Raw genomic sequence first — 23,905 nt, forward strand, 5'->3', positions numbered from 1 at the left:
AACAAATTAAATGTTTATTTTGATTTTAATTCATGTTTTAAATTTATTTAAAAATTCTATTAAGAGTGGGACACGTCCCAACATGCAATCAAGCCTTCGTCACCTTTTTAAAAATTGCGTCAGGCCTTACCTTAACATAAAAAAGTAGGTTTTTGACAGTTTTAACCAGCAAAAATATGGTTTTTAGGTCTGTCATGTAAAAAGCCCCAACTCTGAGTAAAAAAAACATAAAAAGCTATCTTTTCATTGGAAAACTAAAACATATTGAAAAAATACCTTGCAATGTACTGAAATATAAAACAAATTCTAAAAAGCAAACAAGAAGCCTTAAATATTCAGTGTATTTTGTAGACAGTCACAAACTTGGTGCTTATAGAACTGCTAATACTTTTTAAATAAAATAAATAACAGGACGACAAAAATTTTAAAGCTTTGATAATATAAAAACTTCATTTGCTTCATAAAATTATGTAGGTGGTAAAAGTTTACCTGTTTTGAGATTGCAAAAATGGAATCCCATTCTCAAAATTGTAAATATAAAAAAGGGAGACAAAGAAAATTTAAACAGAAATTGTTAAGTTGTTAATGTCGCCAAATTTTTGACGGCTCAAAACATGGCAACTTTTACCATGCCTTCATACTTTTTTGAAGCCTATGAAGTTTTTATATTATAAAGTATGTCTTCCTTACTTAAGTTTCTTAGGACTGTTCAATTAATGCAGTTACGTTGCATAAGCAGTCCTAAATGTACAAAAAAATAAATAAATAAATAAAAAAATGAGAGAAACTAAATTAATTGATCTGCAACTATAACAGTGCAATAACATAATCAGCAAAGTGACTGTTTCGTAAACAATTAAATTACTGTTCAATATAATTTTAGTCAAGCACATAACAAAAACCTGTGTTTCATGCAAGGTATAGCAGGGTGAAGAATTCTTTGAAAATTTTAGGATTTTGTTTCTAACTATATACTTTCTTGCCAAATCTTGTTCTGTCCAACTTTCCACCAATATTTCAAATGTGTAAATAATTTTTACAATATGATAGTTTTCTCAAACATTGGTAGTTTCAGTAATTTTCACTGTACATCAACTTCATTCTTAAACAAAACTGCTCTTTTCTTTTTAAAATATTGAAATTCGGACATCAAAAATTGGATTACAAGTTAGAGTTAAGGAGAAATTATTTATTTTTGAAAACACAAATTCTTAAAAAACAATACAGGAGGTAAAAGCAATAATTATTTAAAATAAGATATTAATAATGGAAAAAGATTGTAATCGAAGCAATTGATAAATAAAATTTGGAAGCAAAACACCATGAACAACATATTATCTAGTAAAAAGCAAGTCAATTTTGTTAAAAACATGCAAATAAACAATAATTATTGATCTTTTTAAAAATACAGATAATTCATATTTTAAAAGATGATTGATTATAGATAATTCAATATTTTTTTTAAAGATAAGATGCTGCTTACACAATAACATTAAGGCTGGGTGTTGAGCATGGAGCTATTTGTGCTATCTATGCTATTTGTGTTTTAAGAATTAAGGATCTATTGTTGTTATGCAAAAATTAAGTACATATAGTTGATTTTCAAAAGGCAATATGGCTGAAAATCAAACTTTTTGTTTAAAAATTGTTAAAATATCATAAATGATACATTAAAATTATGGGTGCATTTTTAAAACTGGAACAAGAGGAAGGTAAAGGTTTTAAATATTCTAGTTCATATTTTTAGCATAACTTGGTATCTTTTTGCTGGATAATTTTCCTGTAATATTGAATGTAATTCTGGTTCTACTGATAAAATTTTTCAACTCTTAACTGCATAATTAAAAAAAAAAAGTGTTTTACTGGCTCTATTTTTATAACGAAAACTTAATGCGTGGAAAAAATAAAATTGAAAAACCAAAATAAGGATCACAATGTATAGAGCAATTACTTTCAGTTAGTCTAAGTAAGTTTTTCACATTCTTCTAATTCTATTACAAGATAAAAATACAGATTGAAAGCTACATATATATAAATCAGCCAACAATAACAAAATATTGATAAATTTATCAATAAATTAAAATGTCAGCATAAAACTCACATCTATTATGTATTAATTTATTTAACAACACAAGGTACTAAAGATGACTCAATACATGTTACAACACATTACGCAAAACTATTATTTTATTGAATAACGTAATATTACGACACCTCATCAAGTATTGATTTCAACAGATTACAATTTTGGGGAGATTTCCATATCGTAATCTGCAGCAGAATAATCGCCAAGTCTTGGCAACTTCTGGGCTGCGGCCAGTGAGAAACTAAAAAAAAATCACAGAAAGGGCATCCATCACCAGGCAAACACCTACATGCTTTTTTCAAAAAAAGATGCGCAGGTTTAAAATCTATTTGGCACCTCGGCGATTGTAGTCAAAGCAACAGATCAAGATACGGAAATATCCCCACCTTTTATCATTTTAATAATTTATACATCAACAGAATGTTTTAAAGATGAGACTGTTTCTGTTTCATTTTGTTCAGACTATCCTCTTTTACTTTGCTTAATCTAACGAAATCACAGGAACATAAGTTTTTAGTTAAAGTACATTTTTCACAAAGTACTTCATGATTTATCGTTTCATCAATAGGATGTACTGCCTCATGATCACCATTTACAGTTTTCGTAAAAGAAATTTCACCACTACAGTTCTTAGCCTTATGATCAATATCATTAATAGTTTTACCATCAATCGTAAGCACACTCACATTGTTCTTATAATTATTATTTATAATTTTACCTGCAATTGGAAGCAAATTAGCACTGTCTTTAGCAGTGTGATCACCATCGCCACATTTTGCGGCAGTAGTGATGGTCATGTTCATATCACCTTCATCTGAAGAGTCGTTTAAAGTCTCTAAAACAGCACTGATGTCGATATTTTGTACGGTTTTAGATGCAGATCGTGTTTTTCCTTTAATTTTCTTCTCAAATCGCTTACCTTTCTTTTTTGGTTTTTGAACTTTACCAGTTATTGGATCAAAATCCAAATATCGCTTGTATTTTCTGACCGATGTCATAATAGGTGCACCATCTTTAGCTTGCTTAGGTTCTTCGAAAATAGTTTCTAAGTTTTGTTCTTTTGGTGGAACAAAGTTTTTGTTCTGATAAAGGTCCTCAATCGTAATATTTTTATTACGCTTTAACTTTTTACAAGCAGTCATGACCAGTTTAATAACAATTCTTTCAATCAGGAAAACGAAAAACAAATTAGGATCTAAACGATCAGCAAAGCAGTTTACTATTTTCAAGAAAACAGAACATTTATAAAAGCTTATATATTTAAATCACACACTGCTGCTTGGACATTGATACGTTTTACTTTTAAAGTATATTTATATATTGTAGTATATTTAATTTATAAGTATAGTAAGTACATTTAATTTTTAAAAACTTGCGTAAACACTAAACAAGTAAAAAAATATTGACGTAAAATTTCAGTTACAGTTAACTTTGAAACAGCTCCTAAAATTATATTTTAAATAAAATAACTGTAACTGAAATTAGAAAAAAAAAAGAAGAAACCGAAACCAGTGGAGCTGTTTAGAATTCGTAAAATGTTACGTTTACTTTTTTTTGCACGGTATAAACTGCTTGAACTGCAATCAATTAGCATTATGCTTGTCAGATTTTTATACGAACGATAATATGTGAACCGTATAGATAGGTAGCAGTAAAGTGGAAGTTATAAATGAAAATGATTATGAAACTAATTTCAGATCAGGCAACTTGTTGCATGCAGTAATATCAATTTATCATGGATTCAATTTTATGTTTCAAAAAATGTGATGAAGATGACTTTTATAAATTATTGGGGTGTGATGAAACTTCCACTGTTAGTAACTCTGTTATACTTACGTCCAGAATTAAAGTTTTATTCTTGTGTTACATAATATATATGTTTACTTTTTCATCAAGTTACTATATAAGAAAAATTATTTTTTATTATCAGCATTTACGATTTATTAAAACTGTTATAAACTAAACAAATCTTTTTCTTCTTAAAAAAAAAAAGCTATTCTTGTTATAATTTAAGAAACATTAAAGTTGATTATCATTGAAAATTTCTGTTACTATAAACTTTGACCTTTAAGAAAAATTATTAACTGAGACAGTTCTCAATTCACAAAAACAAGCTTTTTGTGTGTAAAATAATCTTTAAGTTATAATTTCTTTTAAGTTCAATTTTTTAAAATTTAATTTGTGAATGAAATTTTTAGAAACTGATATATGACTCAATATCATGATACAGAAATATTACAGATATGTTTGGATTCCATTACTATCCATTAGATAATATAGAATAATTCCAACCGATATATTGTCACTAATATTCACTCTTAAATAGTAATATTTGAACACTTTTATTTTAACATGTCACCAGTTCACTAGCTGGTCAAAACAGATACAGAAATATCCTCTTCATTAATTTTTATAAAGATTTCATTGATCTGAGCAGTACATTTCAATGAATAACAGATTTCTGTCTCTCTCTATATATAAAACTAACTTCATTTGCTTGGGGAAAAAATCCAAAATCTACTCCGAAATATGTTTGCTAAAACTTATCTTTCAATATTATGAATGAAAACTCAGTGCTATTGAAAATTTGCTCTGAAATTTTGTAAGGTTTTACTTACACAGCTTAGAACAGGGTATTGCCGATAAGCCCCGCAATAAAGCTGTTGCAGAATTCAGACTTGCGGTGGGCCATGATTGCCTGGCGAACCACCTGTGCCGCATCGGCATTCTCGCTGACCCAAATTGCCCCTTATGCTCGAATAATGAACTTATGGACAGGAACCATCTATAGAGATGCTCGACTCTGCGTAGGGACTCCGAGGTGAGGCGCTACTGGAGTGCCCGACATCTATTAATGAGATAGTGATTTCTTTCTCTTACTTGTTGTTCACCTCTTTGTTCACTGATTTTGTAAGAGTTTGTCATTTTCTTTTACCATTGGAAATATAAAAAAAATCTTATTAAATCACTGCATACTTTATTTTTAAATAAAATACAGGGTGTTCCAAAATTCTCTTTACGACTTCAAAAATTCATAACTTCGAAAATAAACAAGATATTTATATTCTGTCTTTTGCATGTATTACTGCAACTAATAAAGTTTTGTTTAGTACACTTCCACATGCGCCCCATTGGTGGCCTTAAGCACTTCTAGTCTCTAATCAATTTCAAGCCAGGTGATGTAAAGATAATTTTGGAACACCCTGTATTTTGTTATTAGCTATGATATATTGATCTTTCATTGAAGGGCTTATATTGAAATAATGACTTGCTAAATGTTTTAGTTCAGAAATTTGTACCATTAATTTTTTTCTTGAAAAATAATTTCATAATTAAATAACTGGTATATTTCTTTGTGCTATTTTATGTATAAAATTGCTAAATTATTCTTTTACATAAAAACAAACCATTAATTATAAAACAGTTAGTAAATGAATTATTTTATTTATTTGTGAATGTGTTTTTATAACATTTTTAAGATCAATGCAACCATAAGAAAAATACAGCTCACTAAAAATGCTGAAATAGAATCGAAGAGTGCTAAACAAAAATTCCGTTTAAATTTTTTGCTGTATTCTGTAATTTTTTACTTTCAATTTTGATTCAGATTGACAAAATAATACAGGTTTTTTTTTGGTACAAAACAATTTTATTTGTTTTCATTGTATATATACTAATGTTTTTTTCTTTTGAAATTTAGACTGAGCAAATTTTAGCTGAATACAAGAATATCTCTTTGCAATGTCATCCTGATAAAAATCCAAATGATTCCTGTGCAGGTATTATCAAAATTTTTCTTTAAATGTTTAGATGCACAATGAAGTTACTCATTGAAATATTTATGATTTCAGTTGCAAAATTTCAGAATATTCTGAAGGCGAAAGAATATTTGACTGATCCCGTAAAACGGGAAATTTACGATAAATGGAGAAGAAGTGGCATTTCAATGCCTTTTGAACAGTTTCTGAACATTAGTAAATCAGCACATACAGTAAGCATTCATTATTTCATACATATTATTGCATGGTGTTTTTAAAAAGTGCTTAAAGGGGCTTATTTTCATTGCTTAAAATACCTTTTTAATGGCTGTTTTTAAAAAATACTTAATTTTCCCTTTTCAAAAATGAGATTGTTTCTTTACTGTGTCGATTTTCGCTACTTGTTATGCAAAAGTGTGCTTTCCACATTGTTCTATTCAACATTTTCACAATTCATTCAACCACAATCCATTTCGGCATACCGTCGGTCCATAGCATATGGAAGCTCCAATCATTTTACCTGTTTGATGCGAGTCTGCATGTGCGTCTACTGAGCTGGGATCGGTGAGATCATTGCTCTTTCATGTGCAAGTCTGCTGCATTTTGCAAGATATTCTCCATTTCACACTTCATCGAACCCAAAAATCTCTCGATCATTTTATAATGGCTAATATAATCAAGAAAAGTTTTCTTTGTCAGAAACTAGTTATTTTATCAAGATCATGTTAAGTTTTTGAAAATTATTTTGCATTTTGTGCTGGCCAGACAGTCGATCTTGCCTGACTGCGAAACCAATGGCTGCAGGTTTGAATCCCGCTCAGGGCATGGATGTGTGTCGTTCTCTATAGTTTGATGTGGCCCACCCTATAAACGGGTATCTGTGGCAGTGAGATGTGGGAAATGCTGCTCACCTCCTTGACTTAGGTTCACAGGGGACAACTGGGTAATGTTACATGAGTAATACTTCCAGCATCTCCCTAGGCGAAGGACGTAAAAGTTCAATGCCTGCCATTAGAAAAAAAAATTGCATTTTGTTAATATATTGCTTAAAAAGTACTTATTTTTTGTGGAAAGATTTGGCTACACATCCTTGTGTATTAGTAATTGTAGTGTAGAGTCAAGATTCCTGAATTTAAATATTGATTTGTCTTTTTCAGTCTATGCATTGGGCATATAAAAAACAAAAAGACCTGATGTTAGAGAGCTCTGACAAGGATTCAGAAAGTAAAAATGATTCTATATATTCATACTGATATTATATGTATAATCTTTCTTTATTTCAACTTTATTTTATGATTTAGGTGACTTCAACAAATGTGACCAAAATAGATGTCAAGATACTGGATGTTGGGAAAGAGATCCTTGTAATGAAGCCTTAAGAAAATTTCGCAATTATGAAATATAAAGTGATTTTAAACATATTCTTATTTAACACAGGATCAAATAGTAGAGACCAATATTTATATTTGTGTATGCTAGGGGTGCACAACTTTTTGAGTGAAGGGCCACTCGCACAGCACGTAGATTAAAGAAGGGCCGCACGCAGATTTAGTCATGTTAGCGGCAAATATGACCTCATATTATATAAACATTACTGTTCTAAGCACCAAATATTTTTATCAGTAAACTTAACATATTTGCAGAAAATTAAATACTTTTAATAATTTGAATTTATTTAAAACTAAAACTGATACATCTTTTAAAAAACTTTTTTCAATTTTCACAATAATTAATTTATCAAATATATTATGCATAAATATTGGGAGGGGTGATATAAATTCTAACCAAAAAGAAGCTTACAGAATGAAAGGGCAAAGAAATACACATTATATAGAGTAATATAAATTTGATTTAAATATTTTAATAAAAGGAGATTTATAATGTTTTAACAAAAAAATCCAAATGAAAAGACATTTTTTATTACGTTCAGAAGCTCCTGCGGACCGCAAATCAACAGTCCGCAGGCCATAGGTTGTGCACCCCTGGTGTATAGCATGATTTTTAAACACAATTGAGTGAATTAATTGCCTTTCTCAAAAAACAAAATTGAACTTTTGTTTAAAATATGCTGTTGTGTATAATTTAATTCTAAATTAAGTATATTATTAGATTTTGGTGACTTTATTCAGATGAAACAAAATTAATTTTATTTTATTCTGTATGTGTTATCTATTTATGTTATTTAGTGTATTGCATCTTAAATTTATTTATTGCATTTTAGTTTTGTTAAGTTTTATGGCGGAAAGATAAATCTATTCAACAGTGTGCTAAAAGTGAACACTGCCCCTCAAATGAAAGAACAGCTTAAGTGTTTTACGTTAGGTTTTGAGAAAAGTAGCTTGACATCCTTTTTTCCTTATTGCTTGCGCTACAAAAACTAAAATAGAATTTCAAAAAAAAAAAAACTTTTTTTTTCAAAAAGATGAAAATATATAAGTCTCCATTTTAAATTGTTGCTTATGTTGCCTTTTTTTATTGCGCAGCAGACAATGGGACTTTTTACTAGCATTGGATTATTTATTTTAAAATATATTATCTGTGCGTAATATTTCTTGATCTGATTTAAAATTAATTTTTTTAATTACCCTTTTTATACAGAGATGACTGGAATGGAAACCAATTAGAAGTTTTGATTAGAAGTTTTCTGTGTTTGTTTAGTGCTCCTAAAATGTTATAAGTTTTTATTTTCAGGAAACTCGCTTTAAAAAATCTTCTCCCTTTTTTTTTTATTAATGATAACTGTGATTAAATAAAATACGAAAATGTTACGTAGAAACTTTCCAACACATTGAAATTTGGTTTACTTGAGATTTGATAAGATTACCGTCTTTATGCAACTAAATCTGGTGCAAAAATAAAAAGGAATAACATATTATGTTAATAAACCTTTAATTATGAGTGTACTACTCATATCTCCTTTTATTTATTATTATTTTTTCCCCTCTGTTAAACTGTCTGATTTGTTAAGAACTTGCCTTCATTCTACATGTACTCACTTTATTTACATTAGTTGTTTTGCTTCTATAATTTTTATGTTACGCTACTTCATTATAGTATGTTTAGTTTCATTCTTTAACCTTAGAATCATAAACATTTGTTCCACAAACCTTGCAAAATATATCTTAATGGCTTTTAAAATTAAAGAGAGATAGAAGGATAAAATTTTAAGCACTTCTCTGGAGTGTTAGACGAATGTTTATCGATCTTATTTTAAACAATTTTAATGGTTTGTGATAATATTTAAAAATGTTTTCTTCTATTAAGTTTATTATTAGATTTTGGTGACTTTATTCAGATGAAACAAAATTAATTTTATTTTACAAGATTATTATTTAATGATAAATAGGTCTCATTGACTAGGAATATTATTTTATAAATTTGGTATTTAAAATGATTGCGTTGGTATACCCAATATGTGATGGCTATTTTATAAAGAATAAGTACAATGCAAGTATTTTTGACCTGCTTTTATTTATAAAAATCTCATTTTAGTAGGAATAAAAATGTTTTGTTGTACCTGTTTTTTGTTTCATTTGTGCATACAAAAAAAAAAAAAAAAANAAAAAATAAAAAAAAAAAAAAAAAAAAATGTTTTTGGACCGTGAAAATTAAAATATAACAAGAGTAGAAGAGGATCTAAAAGAGGTTGCCTTTATGTGTTGGTTTACCTAATAATGACTGTTAGAAGGTTATAAGATCTAATTGTGGGATATATATTTTTGCACGTAATAAAAATCAATAAATTATTCAATGGCTAAACAATTTTTTTTTCAGTGTTGTTAATAATTGTCAAAATTGATTATTATAATAATTGTTAATTACTTAATAAAATTTGCTTTTAATATGTACACTTAAGTGCTAAAAATTTTTTGATAGCTCATCAATTGGGCCAATACAGGCATTTGTGCGTTAGTTTTTGTACTGAATATGTACACTTAAGAAAATAAACAACAGGGTTATGTCAAACAAATCTTATGTTTTAGGTAAGATCTAATGTGCTTTTTATGTGTTGATGAAATAAGATTTATAACCAGAATCTCAGAAAAATATTATTGCTTGAATTTTTCTTAACCAATTAAGCAGGGACTTTTAATTTTAAAAATCTCCCACGGGGAGATGCATTAAAATCAAGCAATGATGTATAATAACCCATCGAGGAAAGGACAAATAGTCTTCTTATAAATTTTACCAAAAACAAGGAAGGACTACATTTTTTTTACACAAAAAATTACCAATTTTAAAAAGGTTACTGTTATTGGAAACTTCTTAAAACTTTGGGCTCTGCAATTCAAGAATGAAATACAAAGGAGACATACCACCAAATATTCATATTTCATTTTATTGAGCTTTCGAGTTATGAAATAATTGGTAGTATATTTTTCCCATAGCTTTATCACTCATATAATGAACCTGACGTTAACTTTATGAAACGACAAAGAATAAAATGGGCAGGCCCCGTTATCAGAATGGGCGAAGATTGTACCACAAAAAGAGCTTTCAATGCCAGATCAGTTGGCACACGAAAAAGAGGCAGGCCGAATTTGAGATGGATAGATGGCCTAGAAAAAGACCTTTTTGTCTTAAAAACTAAAAGCTGGAAAAAGGTTAGAATGGAAAAAAAAACTTATTGAGAAGATTAAGGCCCACCCTGGGCTGTCGAGCCATTGATGATATTTTTGACACGGCAAGAGACATTTGTTTAAACACTTTTAACTGGTTAATAGTATTGCAAATAATTGGATTTGTTTTTTGAACAATTCAATATTTTAGTTAGACTAGAAATAAAGTTTATTAACAGTATTGCTGAAGATAAAATTGCTATGTGAATTATCACACTTTAGAGCATTTTCTATTTTAAAATGATTCAATTATGAAATATAGATTTTCTAATTTGCATATAGAACAGCGTGCGTAGCCTAATTTCTAAACAAAAAATAAGCCCTTCTTAAGAATGTTCTTAAACTCTTCATTTAAAAAAAACAAATGTACAGGGATATTTCTGCATCGTGATCTGCCGCACCAACTACAAATAGATTTTAAACTTGCAATTAAAAAAAAAAAAGATGTATGACCGGGGATTGCTACTTTTCGAATAGGACCCTTTCTGTGATAATTTTTTTTTAGTTTCTCGAGGACTGCTGCCCAGGAGTTGCCACGACTTGGCAATTATTCTGCCATAGATCATGATACGAAAATCTCTCCAAATATAATTAAGATATGCGCACTAATAATTATTTCTTCCTTTTTTTTGAAAGTTCATATATACACACATATGAACTTTCATAAATAGGAAGAAATTTTTTTTTTATTAGTGCGCATATCCTAATAATATTATTATAGTGGTTGAATGAATTGTGAAAACATTGAATAGAATAGTGTGAAAAAAATCGCTTTTGGCATAATTTGTGACAAAAACCGACGCGATAAAAAAAATATCTCGTTTTGGAAAAGGGAAGATGGGCTTTTAAAAAACGAAAATAAGCACCTTTAAGTACTTTTTAAAAACACAACGCACCCTGTAGAAAGTTTGAGAACCGATGGTCTCGAGAAACACTGAATTCCGCAATATTTCCCAAAAAATCATACGCTCTGCCCCTAATTTTTAAAGCCTTGAAATTCCGGGGTACGCTCGGAACACAATCTTACTCCTATTAAATTAATTTTTTAATATTTAATTTAAAAAAGTTACTCCAATGCTGCATTATTTAAGCTCAAAAAGAATTTGCAAAAATTGAAAATTATTTCTCAATTTTTATCCATCTAAAAAAATCTAGACTCTCTCTCTTTTTTATTAAAAAAAAATAGTTTAATATATTATGTAAGCTATTTATCTGTTCTAAAGTCCAGTCCAAAGTTATAGCTTTTTATTTAACACATTTATACTGTGTTTTTCTTCCCATTAGAAAAAGAACTTAAAACACTTTTATCCAGCAAAACATTTCCTACTTTTCATGCGAGAATAGTAATTTTGTGAAAGGAATCAGACAGAAATACAGAATTGAAAATAACAAATATAGTTATCCATACTGATCCCACAAAATAACTCAATGATAACTTAATACTACAACTTAAAACTCAATACACTCTTCTCTACTATTATAACGATAGCATGACTCGAAATCAAAGGCAACTATATAAAAAAAAAGAAACGTAGATTTTGTGGTTTTTGTAACTTTTCTACTACTACATCGAATAAATGAAAATTTTGTCCTCAAAATCAGAGGCAATGCCAGAAGGAAAAAAAAGTAGATACTGCGTGTTTTACAACTTTTAAACATTCTTTTTTACTTACAGTTTTTTTTCTATTATACTGAATGTGAATGAAATACAAATAATTCAATATTTCCACATGTTAAAATTATTACAATAAAAGTGATAAGCTAATAGAGAAGTGCCGCATTCTCAGTTCACATAACATGTAGGTTTTGAAATGTGTAGTTATTTTGTTTGTAAGTGTTTAGTTTGTCACTACTCTACTATCTACTTTGTCATTAAACTATCGTTCTGCAAAAATCAACAGCTCCTTCATACTGCTTTTTGGAACACTAAATACTGGAAATTAATTCATGTAACAATTCGATATACATATATTTCTCTGCACATTTGTTATTGTAATTCATATTTTAATGACTTTTAATTCTCTTAATGAAATATTTTTGATACATGCAACAAAATAAACTATAAAACAATTTAAATAAAAAAATATTTATTTAAAACAATTACTTAACACAATAAAAAATATTAGCAAATATTTTTTTAACATAAATCACAATGCACGGTGAACAAATATATTTTGTAACAATAACGTTAAATTTTAACATATAGGTTTTATTACTTAATAATTAAAACTTAAGGTTTAAACCACTTTTTGAAGCGTTTAGAATTTGAGGAGTGAGGGAAATTTGTGAACATTGTATATATATATTTTTTACAAATTCAAAAAGAAAGATTTACAAATTCAAAAGATCTTTCTTTTGTGTGTGTCAAACTGAATAGTTTTTTTAAAGAAAAAAAATCTACTCTACACACTTTATTTTTAGTTTATAACTAATAAATAAGCTCATACTTTAAAAATAATAGGTTTAGATTCATATTGGTAGAAAATTATTCAACAGGTTATGTATACATATATGATTGTTCCTAAAATTGAGCTTCAAGCTAGATTGAACTAAACTCAACACATTTTTACATTAAAATATGATTTGTGAACACATGTATAAATTTATAAGGAACTTTTGGAAAATAAAACCTACTTGTTTTGTTAAAAATCTGAAGAAATATAAAACTAATGAATGGCCATGTACGTTAACAAAACATTCATATTAGCAATATTTCATGGTAATGTAATTTAAACATAGCATTAACATGAAAACACACAATATCACATTAAATCACAGTTTTTCTTTTTTTTAAACATTTCATATTAGGAAAGTTAAACAGAAATGTTAGAGAAATGTTGAGAGAGTTCAAAAATAATTTGTTAACAGTTAAGTTGAAGATGGGGCATTTAAGGCCTTCTCCATATTAAGACATTTTTCTGAAATTTCAGCCTTTTCAGTTTTGATGCTTGCCAACTTAATTTTCATTTCTGACAATATTTGGTCCCTTTCTTCAATAACTTTGGCTTGATTCTGGAAACCTCGTTTCAGGCATTGAACAAGAAAATCTGTAGAAAAAATTTTTTATAGTAAAAATTTTTTAAAAACAAAGCAAATATATAATTTGCTATATATGTTAGATCAGATGCTAAAAAGGCATTTTTAGTATATGAGTTGTTTAATGAAGATTATGAGCATTTTTACATTAGATTATGAGCTGCAATGACTCTACAGAGCTGTTATTGTGGAAGGTTTGATTCCCAACGTCTGCTTGCTTAGAGAGTAAATGCGGCCGATGCACCATGACGCAAAATAAGGATATTTTGCTACTGTAGCAAATTTAACAGTGGTCACTATTCCCAAAATTTTAAATGATAAGATTTAATAATATTCGGCCTGGTATTTTTTTGGGAAAATATTTTTTGATAAACACGGTGCGTAGCGTTTTCAAAAAGTGCTTATTTTTGATTTTCGTTTTTTAAAAGCCCTTGTGCTTGGGTATTTTTAAAAAGTGCTTAATTTTCCTTTTTCGAAAATGAAGTTTTTTTCCCCTTACCATATTGATTTTGACCATGTATTATGTAAAACGTGTTTTTCATATTGTTCTATTCAATGTTTTCACATTGCACTTAAGTGTATTGTCGGTCCATCGCAAACAAAAGCGCTAATAATTTTGTTTGCTTGAGGAAATACTTGCGGGTCCGCAGATGCACTATTGAGCTGGGTTGAGTGAGATTATTTCACTCTCGTTGCAAGATATTCTCAATTTCAGACTTCATTTTCCACCTTCTGATATGGAACCGAAAAATCTATTCATCATTTTATAATGGATAATATAATCAAGAAGAGATCTTTGTCAGAAACTAATATTTTTTCATGTAAAGTCTTTATAGTGCTAAAAAAATAAGTGCTTATTTTTGTTGAAAGACACCCCGTTACGTAATTTTTATAATAGCGCAGCATTTTCAAAAGCGTATCTGGCAGACTATACTCCTCTTAGGGTTTTATGTATAAATTTTTTTTTTTGGAAAATATTATTTTTAACATTAAAGTTTTGTTTTAAGAATTAAGAATTTTTTTTCCCAACTTCATAAGTTTAGTTTTTTATTTATCTTAAATGTATTTTTTTAACCCCACACCAATAATAAAGCTAAGCTTTCAATGAGGACTAAACTTATAAGAAAATATTTATTAATGATTTTTTTAAAAAAAATTAATGTTGCTATTCGGCCTAATCGGTATTTGTTAGTCCCTAGTAGGTAGGTAATTTATTTACGTTGCTCTAGAGCAGCACAATGGGCTATTGGCGACACTCTGTGAAACATCCTTGAGGATAATCCAAAGTCATGCCAATATAATTCTGAATCTTTGCACAGGCGATCTCATTTGTGAGGCCACTTCCCCAATTTAGACCTAGATCAGAAGGGGAAGGAAATTTCCTGACATGATGGTAGTAAAACTATAGTTTTAATACCATTTTTATAGCACAAAAAAAGGGTTACTTTAAGTACACTTTGCCATCTTAAGGGAATCAATTCATTTAAGCCAGAAAAGATTCAAGAGAATACTTTTCCCAGGGGATTAATATCATATTCAACATGTGCTGTCATAAAATATGAAGTTTTATCATTTATTTATTTGAAGTCAGGATTATTTCCTAAATCTAGAAAGCAATTTTAGCTGCCTATTAACCCTTTATAGGACCGTTTCTTTTTTAAATATTAACATTACAATAAAATATTTTTAGGACCAAGAAGGATTTATAAAAAGAATTTCAGGTAGCTTATTACTTAAATTTAATTTTATTTTTTAAGAGCATTTTTTTTGGTGGGTTGGTTTTTAAAATTTTACCTACTGTAAAGAATTGGTTATAAGTTTGAACTTCTGCGTTTATAAATAACCAAATTTATAAATAAAGATAAACTTGATGAGAAATGATCAAATGAATGAATACATTATGTACCGGAGAAAATAGCTCCCCTAATGTTGGCTTCTCTTCTAAACCTTTCACTGTTAGTCATTTATGTCAATAAAGACCTTCACTTTATTTAGTTATTTTTTTACATTGAATTTCTTTGAGAGGAAAAATAACATTCCATCAACATTTAAAAATTAATGAATTTGGTGGGAAGTAAGCTTTGCATGAATTAAGATACCAAAAACTTAAACTATAAATAAAACTATATAGAGGGTAATTCCAAGAACTTTTCACAATTTAACAAAGTTACTATTTTCTACCAACAAAAACAGAACAATCAAATTTAAAAAAAGTATTATAATAACATTAATTGAAATGATAGGTATAACCAAAACTGTTATACTCTGCATCTTCATATTGATAGATTTTCAACTTAAAAAAACAGAGTAAAGAAAGAGTTGAAGCAATAAAATATCTGGAAAAAAAAATACAAAAGCAAATAATTTTTTCCCTTTTTTTTCCTGCAGAATTATAATCTAAAGATACTTTTTTCATTCACCGGAAAGGAAAGAAATACTCTGGAATTTTCCGTTTTTAGTTCGGAATAAAAAAATTCGCCAATGACTGGCTTGCTTTCAGCTAGGGTTTTAAATTGATAAAATAAATAACAAAAATTCTGAAATCACAGAAGTTTAAAAGATAATTCGCTGTAGAAATGATGCTTTTCCTTTCATTTTTTTATTTAAAGGAACACCATAATTTTTAAAGAATACGATAAAAACATTTTATATTCTAATAAAATATGAGTGTGATTGGGGATTTTGTTACAAATTCAGATATTCAGAGCACCTCGAAATGGGGGGGGGATAAATTCCATTTTAAAAATGAGATTTTTCTGCTACCTAAATCCATGACTTTCAATGATTTAAGAAAAAATATAGTTAAAATCATGACAAATTTTGTTCAGTATTGAAATTCATGACTTTCCATGATTTCTCATGACTTTCCAGGTGGGCAGATACCCTGTATACACCAAATGAGCGAACAAAAAATATACAAAAAATGAGTTGTTTGGATTCAAATTTAAACTACCTGCATTATTCAGACGGCTTTTCAATTGTTTCTCACTATCTTCAAGAGCCTGAAGTTCTTGGCGGTTATTTTCAACCTGTTGAACAGATCTTGAATTCTCAATTAGAGTTGTAAGAGTTGCATCTCGCATTTTAGTCCACATGTGAACCATCATAGAATCAATAAGTTCTTTGGATTTCTATAATAGAAATAAAGAAGGAAAGTTTAAACTGCGCACAACATTAATGACAATTATCACTCTGAAGTACAGTTTTTGGAAATGTTTCGCTATTTACTACAGCATTCTCCTTCTTTGTTAAAGATATTTATTTTCTCTATCAAACATACGAAATTTTTTTTTTTTAAATTCAAGAAATGTTTTTTTTTCTTAACTGGGGGTAAAAAAAAAACTGCAAAATTCAATATTACATAGCAGATTTTAAGAACACCCTCCTTTGTTTATTTTTCATTAAAAAAGGCATTTGGATTGTATACAGAACAAAACTTGGTTTTGAAAGCAGAACTCAGAAAACTATGTTTTTATTTATTTTAAATTGACTTTTAATATTATTATTCATGATTGATCCCATATACAGGGCTGATTGTGAACCCAATTGAAAATTTCCTGAGAAAAATTATTAATGACGCATTTCAAAAAATTAACGTCTTAATAAATTTGAACCATTGATATTTTCAAAACATGAAATTCTAAATAAATTATATGCAGTGTAATTTAAATTAATAATTTTTAATAAGTTTACTTTTATCTCTCATCACATTTATTACTCTACCACGAAGGAGAGCCAAGTATAAATTGTAGTTCTAATATTTTTAAATAAAATATTCAAGAATTTTTATACATAAAAGTGTCGATGATTTTCTGAAACTTCGGGACCTCGGATTTCCGGAGCACAATCATCTCTGCATACATACATATTTTTATAGTTGAAGACTAAAGTAAAATTGTTTTCCCGCATTTTACTTCAGCAGTCGCCCATTTTAAATACACATACATTTTAATTATAGCTAGTATTTAGATTTCTTTTGGGGTCAATAAATTTTTTCATTTAACAAATAAAATTCACTAGCTCTAGTATAAAGTAACAATTTAATTAAATTCATAAGATAAACTGTATGTCAAAGGCAAACACTCAGTGATTATAGTAGTACAAGGAAAGGTCCATACTTCATGAAAGATCCTAGAAAACTGAGGATCTGTGTTAGATATGACTTTAGCAAGGGTTGCAGTATCGAGATTCACTTCTGTACCTTTCAGATTAGCTAAAAGAAAAAGAATTTCTACAGATAAATAAATATGCATAAATTGATAGATAAAAAAGATCAGATAAAAAATATCAGTCATGTTAAAATGTTAGCAATATGTCCCATATTTTAGTTTGCAAAAAATAGTTCTGATATTTTGGGGAACTTCCCTTTCTCAGAGACTAAATAGCAGGTACAAACTTTGCAATAATAGAATTGATATTGAATATATAAAATCAAATGAAATGGGAGAGAAAAAGTGATGAAAATCACACGAAAAATTTAATTAGTGAAAGACCTAAGATATTGTTTACTGATCTATGAATAGTGAAGTGCATCAACATCATGAAACTTTGATAACAGCAACTTGGTCCCTGTGGCAGAATTTTTTTGAGCTATCTGCGACAAAACTGTCTATCAGTACTGTCTGCATGATACTTTTAATAAAAACAAACATTCATGTTACTCATTTAAAATAACAAAAGCGCTGGGTTTCCAATAAACTACAATATTTTTAACATGTAATAATTTTTTATTTTAATATTACAAGTCTTGAATTTTGTTGAGAGCGGGGAGGGGGGGGGGCGTACGAATTATTTCCTTCTTTGCATTTTGTAAATGATCATCACCATAAAAAAATAATTAAAAATCATGTAATCCGCCATCGAAAAAAAGACAGAAAGCATGCGAATAGGACTCCTCAAAAAAGGGTTTCTCAAATGCATAATTGTAATATTTCGTATAGGATTTAAAAACTATTGAGAAATCAATAGCTGCCAGCAATTAGATAGAATCATTACCTTAAAAAGTAAATACTCAAATGCACGATTCGAATTTTTCATATCGTGTGAAATATATAGAGATATTTAAAATCCATGGGAAAATCAATATCTCCTGAAAATACAATCATAACATAACATTGATTTACGATACTATCAGCGTAAACTTAGTGGGTCAAAAAGTGATTATCTAAATCAGGGTGCGTAGCCAAATAATTTAACAAAAATTATGCACCTTGTAAGTACTCAAAAATATTGTTAAGCACTTTAAAAAAAATATCATAATTAGGCAAGGTTGGAAAGTTTATGGACAATTAACAGTTTTATTTTGTTTTAACTGTCATGTCAAAAAAGCAAATAATAAATAAATCAAAAAAAAAAAATAAAANAAAAAAAAAAAAAAAAAAAAAAAAAAAAAAAAAAAAAAAAAAAAACTTCTGGCATTGTTTTTGACAATTGTCAAAAATCAGGAAATTTTAAATCATGAAAAAAGAAAGGCGTTTAATACGCTACGGACTGACAACACGCCGAAATAAATTGAGGTTGAATAAATTGTGAAAACGCTGAATAGAACAATATGAACTGTGTCTTTTTGCATAATTCGAAGCGAAAATCAACATGGTAAAAGAAAAATCTCATTTTGAAAAAGGGAAAATTAAGCACTTTTTAAAAACACCCAATGAAAAAACCTTTAAAGGCTTTTAAAAAACAAAAATAAGCACCTTTAAGCACTTTTTAAAAACTCTACGCACTCTGTAAATGCATGGTTCAAATATGACGTGTTTTTACTTTTCAGAAGAAAAATCTTTCTGCGACAATATCGCCTGATTCTGTCATAGAGAGCGGGGTTAACTATCCGGGGGGGGGGGGGNGGGGGGGGGGGGGATTGTGCAAGGATGGTGTAATTTGTTATTTAAAGTCCATCCCAAAGGATCAGCTAAATATAAGAAATTTTTGAAAGGTGAAGATACAGACAGAAACATGAAATTTCTTGGTAATAAAAGAGTTGATAATAAAAATGAAACTATCTTATAACTTTTTTAAAAACATAATAAAATTTCAATTTGTATTAAGCTTCAATTGCAATCTTTATTATTGTATTTATTAAAACAAATTTGTTTCAGAAATTAAAATATTTTTTAAATTGAACTAAAATATGTAAATAGTCCCATGGCTAAATTTTATTAATTAATTATGCAATACTATTTTGGGAGTAAAATTAATAAATATGAAAGATATTTTGGACAGAGGTGGTCTTACATTAAACATAGTGCTAATTTTATTTTCTACCCCATAGCAACACCAGGGTGTATACCCAAATTTTTCAACAAAAAATTAGTACCTTTTAAACGCTATTTAAGCACTAAAAAAAAACAGTTTTAAGCACTAAAAAATATCGTAATTAGGATATGTGCTCTAATAAATTTTTTTTTTCTTCTTCCTATTGTTGAATGTTCTTCATATATATGTAACATAAAAAGCTTCTATTAATCTTTTTATATTAGCTTCTTCGTTATAAAACAACTCCTATTTTATTACTAATTAATTATTCAAGTTGAACTGCTTTCTCACACTTTAAAAAGTCACATCCTGTTTCTAAATCTATTTTTGACCCAACTATGCATAAATTTAAATAAAGACATTCTTTCCTTTTAAGCTCTGTGGGAATCACTCGAGCTAGTTCTTAAACCAATAATAATCTCTAAGATTTCCTTCTTTTCCCTAAATAGAGACATTTTCAGATTTTTTGCAAGATTTTCCCTACCAGAAAGAATGATCGCTGATGGAGTAAACTTCACTTTTTCGCTCCCACTCAATAAAGTACGACATAAATAAAGTTACTCTGATTTCATCAAAATCCTGTGTCTGTTTTCCTTGCTCGGTCCGACTGCATCTTTTTACATATATATTAACAAAATGGAAAATAATTTTCAAATACTTTACATGATCATGATAAAATAACTCGTTACTGACAAAGAAATCTTTTCTTTTTATTATATTAGCCAACATTAAAAACAATTTACCCACAATTTGTATTCAATAATGAGGGGCTCATTCTATTTTTTTAAATGATAATTACTTACATATGTAACAAATTTAATTCATAATTAAATTAAACTATTATTCAAAAAAGTTGTTGAATTTATTTTTCAGATTTAAATAAAAACTATTTTTAAAAGCATATTCACCAAAACATTAACAAAATTGTTTCGAATTTATAAAGATATATAAAGAATTAAGCAAACTAAGAAAATTTAAATAAAAAAAATTGCGAAAAGTAAATACAATGAGTATTGAAGTTAAACATTTTTGTCAGAAGTAAATTATTATAGGGTCCCAACATTCATAATATTTAACAAATCTGAGATAATTGAATTTTTCATTTCAATTGTTTTTAAACCAAACTACTATTAAGAGGTGTCAAGATTCAAATCGAGAGTGGCATTTTCATACGCTACGCACTGAGAGTACGCCAGAATAGATGAGTTGAATTAATTGTGAAAATATTAAATAGAACAATGTCTTATTTTGGAAAATCAATCCCTTTTTAAAAACATTCAGAGAAAAAAGCATCTTTAAGGAATTTTAAAAAACAAAAATAAGCACTTTTAAACATTTTTTAAAAACACATGAACATAGATTTTTAATTTTTTAGGAATTCTGGGGAAGAAAATGTGGTGTGAAGTCCAAATATAGTGTTAAGATTAGAGCGATGGGGGACTCTTAAAGATTTCTTTTTCAAAATAACCTGTTGTCCTACCGAACAGCCTACCAAATTTTTAAGTGAAGACTACCAATGTTCAACTCCATAGCCTTGTCATTTTGGACTCAATCCAGAGGACAATGTAACACTTGGATCAAGTATTGGGAGAAATTTGCTTTCGTGGAAGACGTTTTGATAAAACAAATTGCATTGCATGGAGAAGAAAACCACGAAAACATTCCACAGTTAACCCAATGACAAAGGGACTCACAACTCATCTACCACTTAGGATATTTTTCTGTGGTTGTTGCGGAATTCGTATCGACAGCCATCCCTGGGATTCGAACCCCATACATCTCATTTGGAGGCAAGAGCTCTATCATCTGAGCCACCTCAACCTAGCTTTTCAAAATCTCTATTAGCTAGAAGCAAAAAACCCTCGTTAAAATTAAAATATTAAATTTTTTCATACTTGGTAACATGGAAGCACAACTGTTATGAGTTTCAGATGGAGATTTAGAATTTACAAATTGTTTATCATTTGCAAACAAAAAATTATCCATGTATATTGATGCAAACTGTTCAGAAACAGGATTTGAAATTGTTGTTGGAATGTCTGGCAGCCTATTTAGATTAGATTGTGGCACTAAAACTTCAGGATAAAACCTGCCACACAGGCCATCACCTGAAATATTTGACGCAGTTGGTTCCTCGCTGATGGATGTTTGCATAGATCTAACTATTTGGCATTGATACACCTTAGGCAAAGGCAGTTCTTGAACGTCCTCATTATGACACAGCTTTGTAGATTCTGTGCCAGTTTTATTCAGTTCAGTTTGCGATTCTTTTGGGATGAAAAGCAGCTCCTGAATATCCTCGTCCTCAGACATCTGCATAGAATCTGCGTCTTCCTGACAAAAGGTCATCGTAACAGATGCGATTTCGGACGATGATTCGTTGGCGGGAAAAGAACACGTTAGGTCCGGTTTGAGATCGATATTACTTTTACTCAAATCAGAAATTTCTTGGAAATTTTCAATAGAGGTTACACAAAGAATTTCAGGCTCGTAGTCATTCTCATCAGCTGTAGTGGTATCTGAAAAAAAACAGATCGACATTTTAGGCATAAGAGCAGGAAGAAAAAACTCAAAACATTTTTGTCACAAGTCAGAATTCCATGCCAGATCCAATATATATATATATATATATATATACCCTCAAATCTAGACTTTACAAACGAAGATACACACACACACACACAAAAGGATTCAGAATAAATGAATTAAAATCGAATAATTAAACATATGTTTACTTTAAAATAACTCAATATGAACAGGGGTGATTGGGGCATAAAGTGAAAAACTTTATGTGCAAAAAATATGTATATAAATATTAATCCAAAGAAATTTAGTATCTCTTTTTATTAGATAAAGAGATAATTTTTTAAAATAACTACAGTTTTTTTTTTAAAAATTATTTAAACTATAAACACTCAACATACTGCAGTACTGGCAATAGCACCATTTGTTGAGGAATGAGAGAAGTATTTTTGCCATCAGCAGATGTTTTATTACCAATTTTCTTTTTCAAATCTCATCAGCAAATACGGAAAAATTTGAGAATGTACAGGTGAATAGGAGATAGACGTAAAATACAGGAGTCTTCTCTGAAAAATAGGAGACTTTGCAGGTATGTTGTCGTGTAATATTTTTAATCTTACTGCCAATTTTAGTTATTGGAAAGTATATGTATATAAAAAAAAGGAAGAAAAAAAAAGAAATGAAAACATGAATCATAATTTACTCACCAAAGATAAAACTTTTTTTCGTCGACCCATGTGACTATCAGAGCGTAGTTTATTTGTTGAATGTTAGATACAAGTATATGTAGCAACCTGCCAAATTAACCTTACCTTTATAGATTGAAATAGCATTATAGTCACAGAATTCCTTATACAGTGGACTTGAATTCAAAATAAGCACTGTCAGCTAATGGACAACTCTTTATGCTTAGCTTTAAATTAGATGTATAAGGAGCAGGGAGGGCAATTTTTTTTCAAAAGCTTCAAAATAAAAAAATCTAAACCAGGAAGAAATATATTTCTCTCAAATCAAGTGAAAGAAATCGAAACCATTTTATTGGGTTGCTTGGAAAGTAAAATTATAACTTTTTTTAATGAATTTTTTTTTTTTTATAGTGAATAGGTAAATATTTTATGGAATTATATATTGTCCATTCTGGTCTCATAAAAGTGTTGTTCTTCTGATTCAGGTGATTTCAGACCACCACATTTGCAGTAAAGGTTTTACAGCTTAAAATTTTAAAGAAAAAGAAACAAATAATAATCAGAAGGTGCCGAATCTGGGGTATATGGTGGGTGTAGCAGTATATCCCACCCGAGCTGTAAAAGCTTTTGGAAAGTTATCAAATTTGTATAAAACCTGGCATTAATTTGGAATGCTATACTTTTTCTATTGATCAATACCTTCGTGTAAAGCTGATGACAGTACACTTTAGAATTAATTGTTGTGTAGTCAGTATCATGTTTTGAGAGGGTTCATTTTTCTTACTCTATGATTACAGTCTTGTACCCAGTGATGATACGCTTCACATTTCTGAAGTAAATCACATCTTTTCATAATAAGAAATATAAGGAACACCGTGGCAGTATTGCGGTGACATTGTCGCAGAGCATTACAGAGTTTTTGCAGAAAGATCTTTCTTTTGG

General features: G+C 28.9%; 3 protein-coding genes across 4 annotated transcripts in view; 1 reads left to right on the forward strand and 2 right to left on the reverse strand.

The window, feature by feature from the left end:
* Positions 1 to 1,168: 1,168 nt before the first annotated feature.
* Positions 1,169 to 3,504, reverse strand: LOC107441462 (uncharacterized). The gene has a single exon (XM_043054029.2). The coding sequence runs from the start codon at positions 3,226 to 3,228 to the stop codon at positions 2,512 to 2,514; it is 717 nt and encodes a 238-aa protein (XP_042909963.1). The 5' UTR covers positions 3,229 to 3,504; the 3' UTR covers positions 1,169 to 2,511.
* An 80-nt stretch (positions 3,505 to 3,584) lies between these two features.
* LOC107437133 (DnaJ domain-containing protein) lies at positions 3,585 to 9,360 on the forward strand. The gene is made up of 5 exons (XM_016049041.4): positions 3,585 to 3,899; positions 5,787 to 5,865; positions 5,938 to 6,077; positions 7,002 to 7,068; positions 7,146 to 9,360. The coding sequence occupies exons 1-5, from the start codon at positions 3,822 to 3,824 to the stop codon at positions 7,247 to 7,249; spliced, it is 468 nt and encodes a 155-aa protein (XP_015904527.1). The 5' UTR covers positions 3,585 to 3,821; the 3' UTR covers positions 7,250 to 9,360.
* A 3,173-nt stretch (positions 9,361 to 12,533) lies between these two features.
* LOC107437132 (uncharacterized) overlaps positions 12,534 to 23,905 on the reverse strand; it is a 46,800-nt gene continuing 35,428 nt past the window's right edge. For both annotated transcript variants that reach the window (XM_016049040.4, XM_016049039.4), the window contains exons 13-16: positions 21,650 to 22,273; positions 17,618 to 17,712; positions 16,453 to 16,630; positions 12,534 to 13,510 (exon numbers count right to left, since the gene is read on the reverse strand). In XM_016049040.4, coding sequence (XP_015904526.2) covers positions 13,332 to 13,510; positions 16,453 to 16,630; positions 17,618 to 17,712; positions 21,650 to 22,273 — 1,076 coding nt within the window. In that variant the 3' untranslated portion in view covers positions 12,534 to 13,331. The remainder of the gene's footprint in view (positions 13,511 to 16,452; positions 16,631 to 17,617; positions 17,713 to 21,649; positions 22,274 to 23,905) is intronic.

Source organism: Parasteatoda tepidariorum, chromosome 6 (assembly GCF_043381705.1).
Source record: "Parasteatoda tepidariorum isolate YZ-2023 chromosome 6, CAS_Ptep_4.0, whole genome shotgun sequence".
Classification (NCBI taxonomy): domain Eukaryota; kingdom Metazoa; phylum Arthropoda; class Arachnida; order Araneae; family Theridiidae; genus Parasteatoda; species Parasteatoda tepidariorum.